The 16,246-nt window shown below is 43.5% G+C and overlaps 1 protein-coding gene across 11 annotated transcripts; it reads left to right on the forward strand.

Moving 5' to 3' along the window:
* The first annotated feature begins 905 nt into the window (after nt 1-905).
* Nucleotides 906-9,275, forward strand: LOC125552840 (transcription factor bHLH68-like). Of its 11 annotated transcripts, none has more exons than XM_048716551.1 (9): nt 908-1,471; nt 1,775-2,144; nt 2,859-2,936; nt 3,157-3,222; nt 3,425-3,490; nt 5,659-5,712; nt 8,239-8,292; nt 8,407-8,472; nt 8,776-9,275. In XM_048716551.1, exons 1-9 carry the CDS (start codon nt 1,179-1,181, stop codon nt 8,920-8,922), a joined length of 1,194 nt encoding a protein of 397 aa, XP_048572508.1. In that variant the 5' UTR covers nt 908-1,178; the 3' UTR covers nt 8,923-9,275. The 11 variants fall into 11 exon arrangements, 8 of the variants coding, with proteins under 8 accessions (XP_048572530.1, XP_048572551.1, XP_048572508.1 ...); XR_007303821.1 differs by having other exon boundaries at nt 909-1,471; nt 1,772-2,144; nt 8,373-8,472; XR_007303822.1 differs by having other exon boundaries at nt 910-1,471; nt 1,772-2,144; nt 8,242-8,292; nt 8,373-8,472.
* The last annotated feature ends 6,971 nt before the right edge of the window (nt 9,276-16,246 follow it).

Raw genomic sequence — 16,246 nt, forward strand, 5'->3', positions numbered from 1 at the left:
AAAAAGTAGGATGAGTTTATTCTTTTGCAGGTAAAATGCAGGGATCAAGTTTACAAAGCATAAACATGCATTAAGAAAACTTTGAAGACTAAAAAGGCTGGATTTGATGATTGGTGGTTGGTTGGAAATTTAAATACTCGATTCCTCTAATAAGTTTTGAGCTTTTGAGGGAGCACACTTCCCGTTAAAATAAACAAGACTTGCTTTCCCCTAAACACTTGTTATGGGCTAATCGAGGAAGCACAGCATCAATATTTGGCGGTTTATTTTATTTTTCCTTAGCCGACACGTAATATATGAGCTACCTACATTCCTATTGAGGGCTACAAAAGCATTCCACTGTTTGTAGCGCACTCGTATTTCCTTCCCTTGGTAATCCAAGCAAGCAAACCGTGTGCTTTCGCGGTTCTCCACATCAAAGGACGAATATACTCCGTATTAAGCAACGGAGGATATCCTTTGTCGCTCTGCATGCATGCTCTCACTTTAGGTGCGGCGTGCGTGCCTGCATGCGCGCGTGTACTGCCCCCGCTGCTGTGTATGTGCGTGTTCTGCAGGCAACGCACCTACACATGATCATCATCAATCTATCTATACAGATGTAACTCATAAGCGCTGGTTGTCTTCGTCGCCAGTACAGTACTAATTATCAGCTCGCTACTTAATTGGTTGTTTGAAAGGTACTACTCGTGTAGTAGTAATAGCACAAGCTAAGAGAGATTGATTAACAGGCACCGTCTGTCTCCTCTTTTAAACCGCTCCTTTCCGAAAGCAAAAGCGGCAGGGAGAAGGAAATAAAGGATATATTTTTCTCGTTTGTGTAACGACAGAATGAAAGAGGAGAGGGAAAGGGGGGAGGAAAGCAACGGAAAGTTCGTTCATAGATAAAGGAGTGAAGCAAAAGGAAGGGGAAAACAAAACAAAGCCCAGATTCCCCTCCAAACAAGCCCTATGCTTTTTCTTCTCTTCTTCTCTCCCCCACACCCTCCCCCTCTCTCCCAAGAACATCATATACCCCATTGCTCAAAGAAAATTAAGCCACTGGCCCCTTGAAGATTGAGCTGAGATTTCCGCACACCGGGTGCAAGGGCCGGAGGGGCGAGAGCATTCCTTTCAGCGGGAAGCCGGCAACGCATCTCCCCCTCTCTATCTCCTCTTTCTCTCACCAGAGGCGAGTGATGAATCGAGGAGAATTCCAGAGCTCCCTGGTGCAACAGATGATCTGGAGTGGCACTGGGGATGGTGGTACCAGTAGTATCATGAGTAGCTTGAAGCCATGCCACGAGGAACAAGAGGCGTCTCCCAAGCTGCCCTCCTTGTCTTCTCCCTCCATGCTTTTCTCCCAGCAGTTTCCTCACAGCCCATCAGGCCTGGGTCATATCAACGGCGGCACCTCTCTTCTAAGCTTGCATGACGGCAGCACCGGCACCCAGGAGAGCCACATGCCAGAGTCATGGAGCCAGATGATACTGTAAACATCTCTCTCTGTCTCTCTGTCTCTCTCTCTCTCTCTCTCTCTACATGCTAGTAATTCAGATAAGAAGAAAATATGCTTGTAAAATTTAATTACATACGTGACTATATGCAGCTCTAGGGGAGGGAGTAAAGTGATTAATCCACTTCGTCCTTTAGTAGATCAGAAGCAGCTCCTATATGCTAATTAATCATATGTTGCATGTTCATTTCACTAACTTGCAGTTGTTTTTATCTCCATGGACTGATGTATTTGTGTATATCTGTGTGTTCCTTGTGCAAACGGCATCATATACAGCAGTGGGGGATTGGTTGGAGATCAAGAGAGAGAGGGATACAACGCCACCACGGCTCTCCTGTCAAAGGGACTAGAGAATTGGGGGGATCATCAGGCTGCTGTAAGTGCATGCATGGTTGGTACCAAGGAGGACGGCTCCATGCCTCAGTCCGTCGCCGGAGGCGCTGCTTCTTACAACTTCTATGGGAGCCATCTTGCTGGTGACGGACATGAGATCCAGGCCAAGTCCCAGCTGAGCCAGATGCTTCTGGCCTCCTCTCCTAGGTCATGCGTCACCACAAGCCTGGGCAGCAACATGCTCGACTTCTCAAACAGCGTGGCGCCGCCCCCTCCGGAGCTGAGGTGCCACCACCACTCCGACAACTCATCCGAGGTGAATAACGATATTAGATTAGATGTTACTACTAGTTAATTTGCTCATTTGCTCAGTAATATAGGTCACCGGGAAGGAATAGTAGGGTTTTTTGCTCTTTTGGTTTTCTATATGGCTGGCTTTATTTAGTTTAGCGTGCTTCGCGGCTTGGTTCATGTATACCTTGGTTTGTTCCTCTATGAGTATTTAGTTGGCTCTTGCAAGTGCGTTTCATCTCCTTCATGAAAAAGCTGATGTTGTTTTCTAAAGTGGAAAGCTCTATATGTATGATCATGTTATCAGTAATAATCCTCTAAGTTCAGGTTTTTATGGTTGTCGATGCAATCTCTAGACAACGCATGGTGCACTCAGTCATCCCCTAGATATTGTTCTTTTCTGAAAACATACTCCACATGCTCTGATATTCCTTTGGAAATCCTCTTTTGTCTACTAGTTAATTGATGTCTCCATAGCTTGATGTTTCAGGATCTCTTGGTAAGAGTGTAGGACATTGCAAAATCATTGGCAGAGCTAGCTACTGGATGTTTTGCTCATTTCCTCACCCTGAATTCTTTTATATTATGCTATAGTATAATTGTTCAGCTGTACTCACTGTGGAGGGCCGGGTAGAATCGTTGGGCGTTCACTTTACCAATGGAGAGGAGGGTTCTTGTTGGGACAAGATAAAAATGGGGTCATGATTATTCACGCTTTGGTTTGTTTGTCTTTCTCTAGTGCAACAGCACCGCCACAGGTTCAGCTCTCAAGAAGGCTAGGGTTCAGGCCTCGTCCTCAGCACAATCTACTCTAAAGGTTTCCTCCTCGTCAAATCCCTGCTTTCCATGCATAACTCTAGCCCATTACTCTCTCTCTCTCTCTCTCTCTCTCGCGCGCGCGCGCGCACATAAAGGGCACTTGACTATATAGAAGTTCGTGCGGCAAGACCACACGATAATGACTCTCACAATTGACATTTCATTCCACTACCATCCAGTTTACAAGCATTTGTTTATTCATTGTGACCATTTTCCAGGTGAGGAAGGAGAGGCTAGGGGACAGAATAACTGCACTTCACCAAATAGTTTCCCCATTTGGCAAGGTGATAACCGGGACGTGATTAGTTATTTGACGATTCTTGCGTTGCAGCAGTAGTGGGGAGCTAGATCTAAATGTGTACTACAAGCTAGCTCACGTGTGCTGTTACATGTGTCTATAGTTTTCTTTCTTTTGCCTGTTTCAGTGCACTTGAGGGGTTGTGTCCAACCAAAGTTTATCTCTGACACACGTGCTCCCTTTTACAGACTGACACGGCGTCTGTACTGCAAGAGACCATTGGCTATGTCAGATTCCTCCTGGGTCAAATTGAGGTCCAATCTCTCTCTCTCTCTCTCTCATGGTACCTTGATCAGAAGAGTATGGGTGAATAGAGGACATATGGGCTATGGCCCACATGTCAGTTATAGCATGAGCAGTATCTCTAAAAAGCGCAAGTAACATTTTCCAACGCCTGCTGTGGCTGGAGAGTTGAGCCCACCACTGCATGCATCCAACAGTGCACACGCAGGCGACACTAAGTTATTTTACCGGAGGCGGGATGTACCGGAGCCGCATCCGGCCGTTGGTCGTTTTTGTCAAGATTCATGCAGCTTTTATATTCTATTTCCGGATATAGAATACACATAGTAATACATGTACTGTCAGATGAAGTCAGCTTTTTACAGAAGAAAAAGAGTTGGGTAGAGAGAACTGTGCATGCATGCCTGCATTCTCGCAGGCCATACATATGACATGCATTTTATTTTCATCCCCATATTTTTAATGATTCATATCTTTTGAACCAAATGTCTAATATTGAAACTTTTTGTATATTTGAATTCATGGTGACAAGACCTTGAAAACAAGATCAATTTAGCATATATTTGAAATATATTTTGTTTTATATATTTCAATTATCTTTGAAATCATTTTCATAAAACATTAGATTTTAAAGCTATATTTCGCTCGTTTCAAGGAACTTATTTCAGAAACAATATTACACTCACTCAATTGAAAAACTAGATTTCACTTGTTTCAACAATAAACTTTACTTGTTTAAAAAAATATTTCCAAATTGTTTCACTCATTTCAAAGAATATAATTTCACTAGTTCCAAAATAAGTATTTAACAAATTTGAAAAATCACGTTTCACTGATTTGGAAAACTGATTTCACTCATTGCAAAATTTATCTTAAAAACTAATTTTACTTTGTTTACCAAAAAAGTATTGAAATGCATTTCACTCAGCAGAGATATCTGTTTCAAACATTAAAAAAGTCGTTAGATTTCACTTGTTTCAACAATAAACTTTACTTGTTTCAAAAAAACTAATATTTCCAAATTGTTTCACTCATTTCAAATAATATAATTTCACTAGTTCCAAAATAAGTATTACAAATTTTTGAAAAATCACAATTGACTGATTTGGAAAACTGATTTCACTCATTACAAAATATATCTCAAAAACTAATTTCACTTCATATTTACGAAAAAAAGTATTGAAATGCATTTCACTCGGCAGAGATATCTGTTTCAAACTTTGAAATAGTCGTTTGACACCAAAAAGATATATTTCACTTTTTTCAAATAACTTATTTCACTCATTTCAGAAAATACATTACAGTTGCTCAATTGAAATACAATATTTCACTTGTTTCAAAAAACTAATTACACTCATTACAAAAGATAGATTTCACTAGTTTCAGAAAAACACATTACAGTCACCCCATTGAAGACACAGTTTCAGAAGCTGAAATATGAAACTCACAAAGAAAACTATATTATGAAAAGTGGTTTCAATCATTTCAGTAACTGATTTCATTTTTCAAAAATTGTAATTTGAAATGAGTGAAATTAGTATTTTGATATGATTGAAATAGTAAAAATTAAACTAGTTTAAATATATTCAAGATTGGTCTTATTCTAAAGATCTTATGTTCAGGAATTTGAATATATGAAATTTTTGTATAATAGAACATTACTGTAAAAAATATTGGCCATCTAAAAATGTAAACAAAAATAAATATCACAGAGAGAGAGGAGAGATGCCGCATGCATGCGTACAGCCCACTGCAAATAGTACTGTCTTTCCTGCCATGGGACCTATTGATGTGACATTGATTTGACCATATACAAATGATTACCTGCCACAATACATGGGTATACATATGAATAGGTCCCACTTAAACTCAATCACAAAGCAGCTGAACGGTGGATGTTATGCCGGTACATCCCCGCTCCGGTAAAAAGGAGTTTGCGTGGGGGGGGGGGGGAGGGTATGGGTGTGGGACTGGGTGCAAGAGCACGCTGTTAAAGTTGGGCGCTGTGTGCATGCATGGGAGCGCCAGCACACAGCAGCAGCAGCAACAGAGATATCGATGGATGGATGGATGTGCTGCGTCTTGTAGAGTCTTGTGTTTCAGGCGGCTAGGATTTTATGCTCTCTCTCTCTCTCTCTCTCTCTCTCTCGTGCATGACCAGTGATTGTTCTTCTGGCAGGCTCTAAGCTACCCATACATGGGCCACGGCAGCAACGGGTCATCCATTCAAAATGTAAGTTCTACCCCTCTCTATCTCCCTCCCTCTGTAGATCTCGCTGCCCCTCTCTTTCACGAAGCAGAAAGTTCATAGGGCAACTTCAACGCGATTTACCAAAACCTACGTCATTAAATGTTCACGGACCTCATTGTCCGCAGATATTTGGGGACTCCCGTTTAATGGCAAAAACTGTTCGGACCGTACGGTCTAGACATTTAGAGATGATTTGGTGATCCACGTTGGAGTTTCCCTTACTTGTATGTGATGAGATGCTTATGTGCCTGTGAGGTGTCGTAAAATGAAATATGCCACAAATGTACATAGGTTATTGTTGCTTTTGTCTTGCCTTTGTGGGAAAACTTTCACCAAAGATAAGTGTGAGTAGGATACCAACCCTTTTGATAACCTTTGTGGAAAGCAACTTTAAGCGCTTTGTAGGTGCAAAGTAAGGGAATCAAGTTCTTTGAAACAATACAGGACTGCAATTAATAAATTACACGCATGTAAATGTATGTTTGTGATATATTTTAGACGACGAAATGAAAAACAGATCAAACTCAAACGAAGGATCCAAATAGGCTATTCTGGACAAAAGACTTCAGGGTTGAGCCACTCCCCAGGGTTTTAAGCAAAATAAATGGAATTTCAACTTTTGTTAAAGAGTATTCAGTTTCTCGAGCATGTTTTCGCATGTGCAAAAGATACAGGTTTAGGAATTATAAATTACTTAGGGTGAGTGCCGTAAAAATTATGTCATAGTAAACCTTGTGACCTGTTTATTGCAATTGTACTAGCCAAACTACCTATGCTTATCAAGTTACCATGGAAAAAAAGAAATACCTATGCTTGCGTATACAACTCTATATATAACAGTTATCGTTTGGAAATATAATTGCATGCATTACATAGTTGCAGCACCCTGATTCAAGACTCCTTAAGCTTTATTCCGAGTTATGGTAGATACATGTCTTTTTGTACAATTAATGTCAGAATTTCGTACCGCATGTAACGAAAGGTGAAAACTTGGAATAACCTTATTATGGAAGGAGACTTAATTTACATAACTTTATCTTAATAATTTAGCAAACTCATATAAGGTTCTTACATACATTAATGGTGTAATGAGCTTCAAGCACACATCACCTTCTTAATTTTGTTTTCAATCTATAAAACTTAATATGTCTATACATAGTTAATAATATAGGAAACTTCATAAATTCATATATGTGGATGCTCATGTTTGTCGTGGCCAAGGTTACAGAAAAATTTATCCACGTCTAGAATAACCAATAAATACCAGTAAAACTTGTGATGAATTACACTGTCATATGGTGTATTATACAAAATAAATACCATTACATTCGTTATATGTAGTATACCAAATAAATTAATATATATGTATATGTATACAATAACTTATTATACCTCAAAAAGGAATAAAAATTGCACTAAATGAGCTACTATCTAATAAAAACCCTATTATGGAATTATCACATATTTTATATTGTTTTACTACATTTTTTATATAATGTTACTAGGGGTGTAGAATAACTATTTTACACCCATGCTTAGAATAGGGCCACCATGTGTGTGTGTGTGTGTGTGTAGTCGTGTGAGTATTTAGTCTTACTGTTGGCGTCTTAAGAGATACGGCGGCCTCTGAGAGCACGCTAGACCAGTGTGTGCCCCAGACCCGGCAAGTGGCTAGGTTGGCGTCTCAGGTCTTAAATGTTAGGCTTGGTTGCGATGTTTGTTTGGTATTAGGCTCAGGCTATCTGCGCCCCTTCATCAACTGGATAGGTGCAGCGACATTTTGTCACTTAGACAATGGCTTTAGTCTTACTGTTGTATGATTTTATAAGGTCTTGTGATAATAATTAATAAAATGGTCGTATGCATCGCCCAGATGCAGAGGCCGGGGGTCATCCTCCTTTTCTAAAAAAATAAAAAAAAAAACTTGAGAATCTTTTTCTATGTAATTAATAAGAAAAAATAATCATATAAAAAGCGCTCTTATATTATGATACAGAGGGAGTATTCACATAGTAGGTACTAAAGAAAGGACGCATGTCATATACAGTAACAAATTTCTTTGCTGAGTTTTTTTTCTGAAATACAATTTTAATTTACCCCACAGGATGAAGTTACGAATTGACTGGGACAGTAAAGTATGCACTCAGAAATTAAGATGTACATATTACTCAGTGAAATAACTAAGGGGACCATTTAACATAGCACAGCAGGGGATTACCACGTAGTTACATGACTGAACAAATGGGGCAACACTGAAAGTCGACACAAAGTACTTACACTTGTGGAGACACTTTTTTTTTGCGGGGAAGAGACACATAAAAAGTTAATATGACAGTTATTGTTTAGTTAATCGTGGCCATGATCTGCGACAACATTGGGCCAGTGGGTGCAACTGATCATGGGTTCAATCATATTTACCTAGTCTGAGGAATTATTCCTCCCTGCCCTTTTCGCACGCTTGTACGTGCAACGTTGACATGTGACAAAGTACTTTCTTCTTTTCATTAGCAGGGACCAACTGGAGAAAGCAACCCTGGCCTCTTCCCAGAGTACCCCGGACAGGTAAGTAGATATCTTTACATCCACATGAGAATCTCTCTGCCTTTACAACTCTGCGTAAGCTCCTTTTCAATTTTGGGCAGTTGCTAAACCATAATAACAACAAATTTTGGGCAGTTGCTAAACCATAATAACAACACTGGAGGAGTACAGCAGCAGGCTCCAGGCCAACCAGAGCAGCAGGTATGTATATCATGAACACACTTTGCTTACCTTCAAAGTCATTTTCAATCATGTATATCTACATACATATGCATTTTGGCAAAAAATAATATCCTTCCTAGCTAGCACTCGATGTTAGTTTATTTCTGTGGCGTGTAGCATCAAGTGCGTACGTGTTTTTTTTTGAGTTGCAATTAAGTACGTACGTGTTGGCAAAACAAACAAAATTTTCTCTTTTATTTACATTGTGCAAAGTACAATCTTGCTGCATCAGTTTGCTACCTTAACTGTGGCATGTATGAAATACCATGTGTGTATATACAGGGTGCTGTGAATGAAGAGGCGAGCAAGAAGGACCTGAGGAGCCGGGGCTTGTGCCTCGTCCCAGTCTCGTGCACGTCCCACTTTGGCGGAGACAACGCTGCTGACTACTGGGCCCCGGCGCCGCTTGGCGGGATGATCCTCCAGTAGAAGAGACGACTGGTCTTGCAGCAAGTATATGTGTTGTGCATGGGGTGGTGCAGGAGTACGTAACAGCGCGCGTAAGTACGTACATACCATCATGAGCAGTCACTCTACTAAGGCTGATTGCTCTTGATGCTATGCTATGCGAGTGTAGTGTAATCATATCATGGGGGTGAAAGCGATTAAGCCTTCTGTATCTGCATTGTTCTCTGCGAAGAGGCTTTTCATGAAGGAAGATGTGCATGGCCGGTCTATTTCTTCTCTAGCTGGTCGTCCTCCTTCAGTCCTTGCAAAATTTATGGGTTTGTTGTATATGTAAATCTAGCAAGTTATATAGTGAACTTTAATTATTATTTTTCTGTCCGTCTGTGTCATGCACTTACTAGCTGATTTTTTTTTTCACGAGTACGCCTAGGCATATCGTTGCATTGATAGAAGAAAGAATGAGATACAGAAGTGCAACGTCCTACGTACACAAGCCGGTCATAGGAGACGTCACATGAGCACAAGACAGCACGAACACAGCTACAAAATTATCCAGAATTTAACATGTACCCTTGCCGCTGGCCTTAGCCTAGGAGGAAGTCTCATCCTTGATTCAAGATGGCAACGGGGACGAAACCCATCGGGTTTTGCCTTCCAAACCCATCCCCACGAGAAATCGTAAACCCGTCCCTATCCCTATCACCATGCGCGGGGTTAGTTTTCTGCCCGTCCCCTAAACCTATCGGGTTTCGGGGAACCCACAATAAAATCAAAATATTTAAACAAACATAGTGGCGACAAAGAATAACATTTCAGCAGCAAAACAAGCACATTTCAGCATCATAACTTGAGCAAATTTCAACAAAAAACAATAGTAGATGGTTCAACAGCTATATAGAGTGTATTTCAGCAGCATGATACCACATTTCAGCAACAAAAATGATCAGATTTCAGCAAGAAAGATGATAAGCCACACATGGTTCAACAAGATGTGCAATTACACAAGTTTTAAAATAGAATTCTTGGTTTGGCCTTCGACGTTGGGGGGTGGGGGCTCGGTCGCTCAGGCTCGATAGCTTTGGTTTGGGCCGCACCGGATCAGTGCTTGGTAAAAAAATGTATTTTGCCGGGTTTGCCGGGTTTCGGGTTCGGGGACTGCCGAAACGGGTGCAAACCCACAAAACATGCCGGGTTGTATAATATGCCCAACAATAGCCCCACGGGGATGAAAATACGCTCATCCCCGTCCCCTAATAGGGCAAAAACCCGCGGGGACGCGGGTTTCGGGGCCCCATTGCCATCTTGATCCTTGATGGCTTTTTTTTGAAAGAATTGACAGTGGGAGAGCACTCCCACTGTGATTTATATATATCTATATAAATGGGGTGTTTACATAGACATATACAACGCCAAACACAACCAACCAACCATCACCCCTCCCCATGGCTTAGGGGAGAGGCAAACTACCAGTCCTCCACGGGGGGAACCAAGAGAGAAAAGAGCCAACAAGGATCAACCTAGCGTGTTACAAAGGTTTACAAATGAGCCTCTATGGGCCTCCTTGATTCTATATTGTAGATGACCCAGGTTGTTTTTGAAGCGTGACAGCCAGGACCCAATGGTAGGGTCAACTCCACGAAAGTGCTTGTTATTCCTCTCCTTCCATATGCTCCACGCAGCAGTGAGAAAAACTTCCATGAAGAATGGGTCAGGCCACGAGTCTCTGTTTAATCTGATGGCAGTGAGACGGTTATCAAAAGTGGGCCAATGAATGCTAAGCTTGGTCTAGCAGATCTTGCTAAAATCACAAGTGAAGATCATGTGGTCCACCGTTTCTTCAATTGGCAGCCCGCAAAGAAGGCAATTAAAATCGTCACCAATGTTGTAGTGCCTCTGTTTCAACATATTGCGTGTGTTGAGCCTGTCCACGAAAAGCAGCCATCCAAACACCTTTAACTTCATTGTACATTTTGATTTCCACAGGTGCTTGAACATGGGATCGGCATGAGCATCTCTAAAGAAGAAAGAATAGTAATCCTTAGGTCGAAACTCAGCCGCGCCCCACACGTAGTGCCAAACATCAGTATTTGACGTGGAAGGGCAAATCTTGGTCAACGTTAGCTGCATGTCGCGGATTTCGTCCAGCGCGGTTGGAGACACAGGGAGTTGAAAGGTTTCATGCAGATCATTGGAGGCCCAGAAGTCGGCAACCGAGATATCTTCATGCAGCGCAAAAGAGAAGGCACGTGGGTGGGAGTCATGCAGCACATCACGCGCCCAAAGATCTTTCCAAAGCAAGGTGGTCCTTCCATCTACCAACTGAACACGAGAGATGCCCCTGAAGGTTGGTGTCAGTTTTAGAATATCGCGCCACCAGAAAGAGCCGGCCTGGTCCACTCCATGAGGTATTTTGTCGACGTAGAGATTGTCCCATAACAGGTGAATCCAGGGCACATCCATTTTATTGTAGAATTTATGGAGGAATTTTAGGAGCAGGGCTTCATTATGTATTTTGAGATCGATCACTCCTAGCCCACCTTTATCTTTGGGACAACAGACCATGTTCCAAGCCCCAAGAGAAGAGCATTTGTCACCTTGCTCGGTTTTCTTAGTCCAGAGACAGCATCTTCTGATTTTGTTTAGGATTTCAAGAAGCTTGGGCGGAAATTTGAGTGTACACATGGCAAATATAAGAAGAGACGTGACTGAAGCATTCAGCCAGGATAATCTGCCACCGTAAGTCATCATAGCAATGGTTGACGTTAGACGCCTTTCCAATCGGCAAACAAGAGGCATGAGGTCTTGGACTGTAGGCCGAGTGGTACCCAGAGGCAGGCCAAGATAGGTGAAAGGCAGCGTGCCAACACTATAGCCAAAAACCCTTGCAAGAACATCCGCAGAGGAGGGGTCGAGGTTGATCGGAATCAAAGTGGACTTGTGAAAATTGAATTTCAAACCAATAGAGGTGGCGTAATCCGATAGGATCTCCTTGACCAAAGAAGCTTGACGGATGCATGTAGGTAGGAATATCAACGTGTCGTCGGCATATTGAATAACGGGGTAGTCAGTTTGTCCAACACAAGGAAAGGGGAGCTCGATTTTACCTTGTCTGAAAGCGTCATTTATGGCAGACTGTAATAAATCCGCAGCGAGCACAAAAATGAGGGGGGACAAAGGGTCCCCCTGTCGGACACCACAACGGCATTGGAATTGGCGGCCTGGCACCCCATTGAGAAGGACAAAAGAGCGCCCAGAGGAGAATAAGCATTGGATCCAAGAAATCCATTTGTCATTGAAGCCCATATGACGCATAATCTGGATCATCGGGTCATGGGCAATTGTGTCAAAGGCCTTTGCAAAGTCAAGTTTGAGCAAAATGATTTGTCTGCCCGAGCTTTGACATTGGTGTAGATACTGGTAAGCCCAGGCAAGGCAATCCTGGATAGTCCTCCCCTTAATGAAGCCATATTGATTGCGATGAACTAAGTCCAAAATCCTTGATTGTAGCCGATCTGCTAGAAGTTTTGTAATCAGCTTGAGGCAACAGTTCAAAAGCGTGATCGGTCTGTAATCATTTACTGTTTCTGGGGAGTTGACTTTAGGGATTAACGTGATGAGCCCATCATTGATGCTGTTAATGTCCAGGGTGCCATCATAAAATTGAGCGCAAAGGTCATAAAAATCATGCTTGATGATAGGCCAACAAGCTTTGAGAAAAGCACCACTGAAACCGTTAGGGCCAGGTGCACGATCTGGAGGCATGTCATTAACAACTTGGTCAATTTCTTTTTGTGTGAACGGCTCAGTCAGAGCATCAAGATTATCAGATCTTCTGATGAGGTCTGGCAGAGAGAATTTCATCTCAGAGGCTGAAGTGGAACCCAGACGATTTTTGTAAGTGAGGAACAAGAGGGCCTCTTTACTAGTATGATCTTCAGTTATAGCACCACTGTCGTCACGTAAGCTCGCAATGTTATTCTGTCTGTATCTTTCTGTTGCAATGGCTTGAAAGAACTTAGTGTTTTCATCGCCAAATTTGATCCACCTAATAGTGCAGCGTTTTTTCCAATAAAGCTTTTGGTACTGGAGGAGCCTGATCAAGTGAGTTTTTAGAATTGTTCTGAAATTAGCCTCTGGTATAGTGAGTGTGCGTTTGTTTTCAAGCTCGTCAAGGTCAGCCAGTACACAACTGCAGTTAGAAATAGCAATAGAGAGGCGGGAGATGTTCTTACTCCAGTGTTTCAATGCATGTCTCAGGGCTTTGAACTTGCGGCAAAGTTTAGTGGCAGCATTCTCTGACTTAACAGGCCTTTCCCAAACATTTCGCACAACATCCATAAATCCTGGGTGAAGGATCCAGTAGGACTCAAAACGGAAAATCTTACTGCGGGGAATCTTGGTCTCAATATTGACAACATAAGGGATATGATCAGAAACTGGTTTACCAAGGGGTTTCACCAAGGTTTTAGGGTAAACCGTGGTCCAGTTAAGCGAAGTAAAAAACCAGTCAATTTGCTCGAGGAGGGGGTCATTTTGCATATTACTCCAGGTGTAAGCACGGCCCTGTACTGGCAGCTCAATAAGTTGCTGTTTATGTATGATGTCGTTAAAGGTGAGCATGTCTTGCATGTTTCCCCCAGGCTTGTTACGATTTTCAGGTGCACGCATATAGTTAAAATCACCAAGGAGTAGCCAGTCCTGACCAATAGGAATGTTCACATCATAGATCCAATTAGTAAAAGTATCGCGATCTTCGCCAGCGCATGGACCATAAACATTCACTAGTGTCCAGGTTTGAGAGGTTTGCGTACTTATGAAAGAGGTAACTAGCGCATGCGTGTCATTTGAAACTACTGTGCCGGAGAAAACAGAGCTTTTCCATATGGTGAGAATCCCACCCGAGGCACCACGCGAAGGAACAAAAGCAAATTGATCAAACTGACGAGGACAGCAAGTTTTAACAAAAGCAGGAGTAACATCAGGCAACTTGGTCTCCTGAAGACAAACTACGGCGCAGCCACTTGAGAGGATCGCATTATTAAGAGCTAAACATTTCTTCTCAGAGTTTAAGCCTCTGATATTCCATGAGAGAACATTCCAGCAGCGTAAAGAGGGCATGGCACGGAAGCAGAGTTACTGGAGAGGAGCAGAGGTGCCCTCCTCCTGATCTTGAACGGCAGGAGTACCTGAAGTTGTTGGAGCAGAAACATCCGGCAGGGAGAGAAGAGCTTCAGCAGTGAGCTCAGCTTCTAGAATGGCGCACCTGTTGATGCCAATTTGTTGCAGAGTTGATATCGTTGTTGGAGGGGGGATGCCATCATCCGCAAAAGGAGCAGAGCTTGAAGATCCAAAGGAGGGAGCTAACCTGGGCTTGACCTTGGAGGTGTACCCACGGGTGTCAGTAAGTGGTGGGACCTTGAAGCCATTGTATTTGTTCGAGCGTGAGCTACGTCGAACATCCACCGTGGAGAGAGGAGCAGCAGGTCGCGAGCGTCTGGGGCGGGCCCTTGGCTGAGTTGGAAGGGCAACCAAGGTATCATGGGTAGGATCAATTGCATCAGGTAGCCCAGATAGACTGTCATCAGAAGCTGGCTGGAGCGTGTTGACAGTCTCAGCAGACAGTAAAGTGGCACTTTCAGACGCTGGCAGGGTTGTAAGGCTGTCCAAACTAGCAGGTTCGAGAGGGAGAGAATTTTCCTCGACAGCAGCATTCTCAGAGCCATCCAAAATCTCTGGAACAGGGTGGATGTCTTCAATATGCACGGTTGGAGGCGCAGGCAGCATAGACAAAGGCTGTTGCATGAATCTAATGCCTGAAGAATCCGCTGCAGGCCATAACCAGAGCTCCAGGGGCCGAATGTTGCAATCATCGGACGAAGCGCCTAGAAAATGAAGGTATTCAGGTTGCGGCGCGGGATTGGGTCATCCAGCAGAACAGCAAGAAGCTCATAACCTTGAGCAGAGAGGCCAAAAGAGATCCCTTGATTATGCAGAGACACCGAGATGGTCAAGGCAGCAGAAGGCGCAGGAGGAGCAGGTAGCACAATCAGTGTGTGTTGCTTGATAGCAAGGTCAGAAGACTCAGAGCTTGAACTGTTAGTCACGGTGATTGAATCATTCCAGGCTTGAAATGCATTGTCAGTGATATTGTTGTCAGGAACTATACCATCTTGAAATGTGAGGCCTTGAGCATGAAGCCATGCCTGGTAATTAACAAGGTGTGGGGGCATGACAAGGGGCGGGGGAGCAGGCCATGCATCCCAGGCCACATTGCCATTACCCTGAGCATTGTGGGCATTGCCTTGGCCGCCACCATTGCCAGGGGGAGGAGCACCATTCTGCACACTTGCTGATGATAAAGCTGTTCTGCAGTAAGGTCAGGGCCAAACAAAGGGTGAGGCTCGCCATTAGGTTGTGGTAATTCTTCATCAGCGGGCGGAACTTCAGGTAGCAGTCCATGGCCATCAATGCTTCGAAGGATTGTGATCTGAACTGTCCAACAGTCCCTGGCACCTCCGAGTTGCCACACAACAAAACTCTTCGGGATCAAACGTAGGCGGAGCACTCTAACTTTGAGCAGCATGAATCTGCGATCTTGTCTTGGATTGTACCAGGAAACAAGGGAGCCAAAACCACCCAAAGCCTTAGTGATGTAATAATCAGTTTGATAGTCATAAGGGAAGCCGAAGAACATCAACCACACTTGAGGACCCAACGAGGTAGTACGACGGTTAAGAGCTTCATTATGGGGAACGAAAGTGACAAGCAGATCTTCCTCTTCAAGCTCAAACGTCATGGCGACAGCCGTATCTCTTAAGAACGAGTCGATAAAGCCAAAGACTCCAATCCCAAAAGGATGATCACTGACCTCAGTAGTGAAGAGTTGTGCTTCGTGTAGGAGGGCCACGATCTGGTTGCGGATCAGAGCACGACGATGCAGAGGGACACAATGGCTCGTCTCTGCAATCGCCAAGAACTCATGGCTGAGAGGAGAAATGGGGCCAACCACCATGCCACTACGCACCACGCGGTCCGCCGGACCGGGCTCAACAGCAAACCCAGGCGGGAGGAAGGGGACTGGGTTGAAGGGGTAGTTCGCCATGGGCGAGGGGCTCTGAGACAGGGCAAGAGCAGGTACTGCCGATGGGATGGAGCAGAGCTGGGGCTTTTGGATTTTCAAGGTGGAAGACGAAGCGATAACGGAGGCGGAGTGTGTGTGGGTTACCTTAGCTACCCATTTCCATTTCAAGCTGAAGCGACGTTTCCAGCAGGATGCATCCACGTGGCTGTAGGCACCGCAAGTTGCACATCGGATGTGCTGCATTGTTTGACCGGGGCTGTAGCC

Source organism: Triticum urartu, chromosome 1 (genome assembly GCF_003073215.2).
Source record: "Triticum urartu cultivar G1812 chromosome 1, Tu2.1, whole genome shotgun sequence".
Taxonomy (NCBI): Eukaryota; Viridiplantae; Streptophyta; class Magnoliopsida; order Poales; family Poaceae; genus Triticum; species Triticum urartu.

What these genes read in the sequence shown, in the direction of transcription:
- LOC125552840 (XM_048716537.1), top strand. Translation starts at nt 1,179, where the DNA reads ATGAATCGAGGAGAATTCCAGAGCTCCCTGGTGCAACAGATGATCTGG. An exon ending in TAGTTTCCCCATTTGGCAAG is followed by an intron (nt 3,223 to 3,424) that starts GTGATAACCGGG and finishes TCCCTTTTACAG; the next exon opens with ACTGACACGGCGTCTGTACT. An exon ending in TCCCAGAGTACCCCGGACAG is followed by an intron (nt 8,293 to 8,406) that starts GTAAGTAGATAT and finishes AATTTTGGGCAG; the next exon opens with TTGCTAAACCATAATAACAA.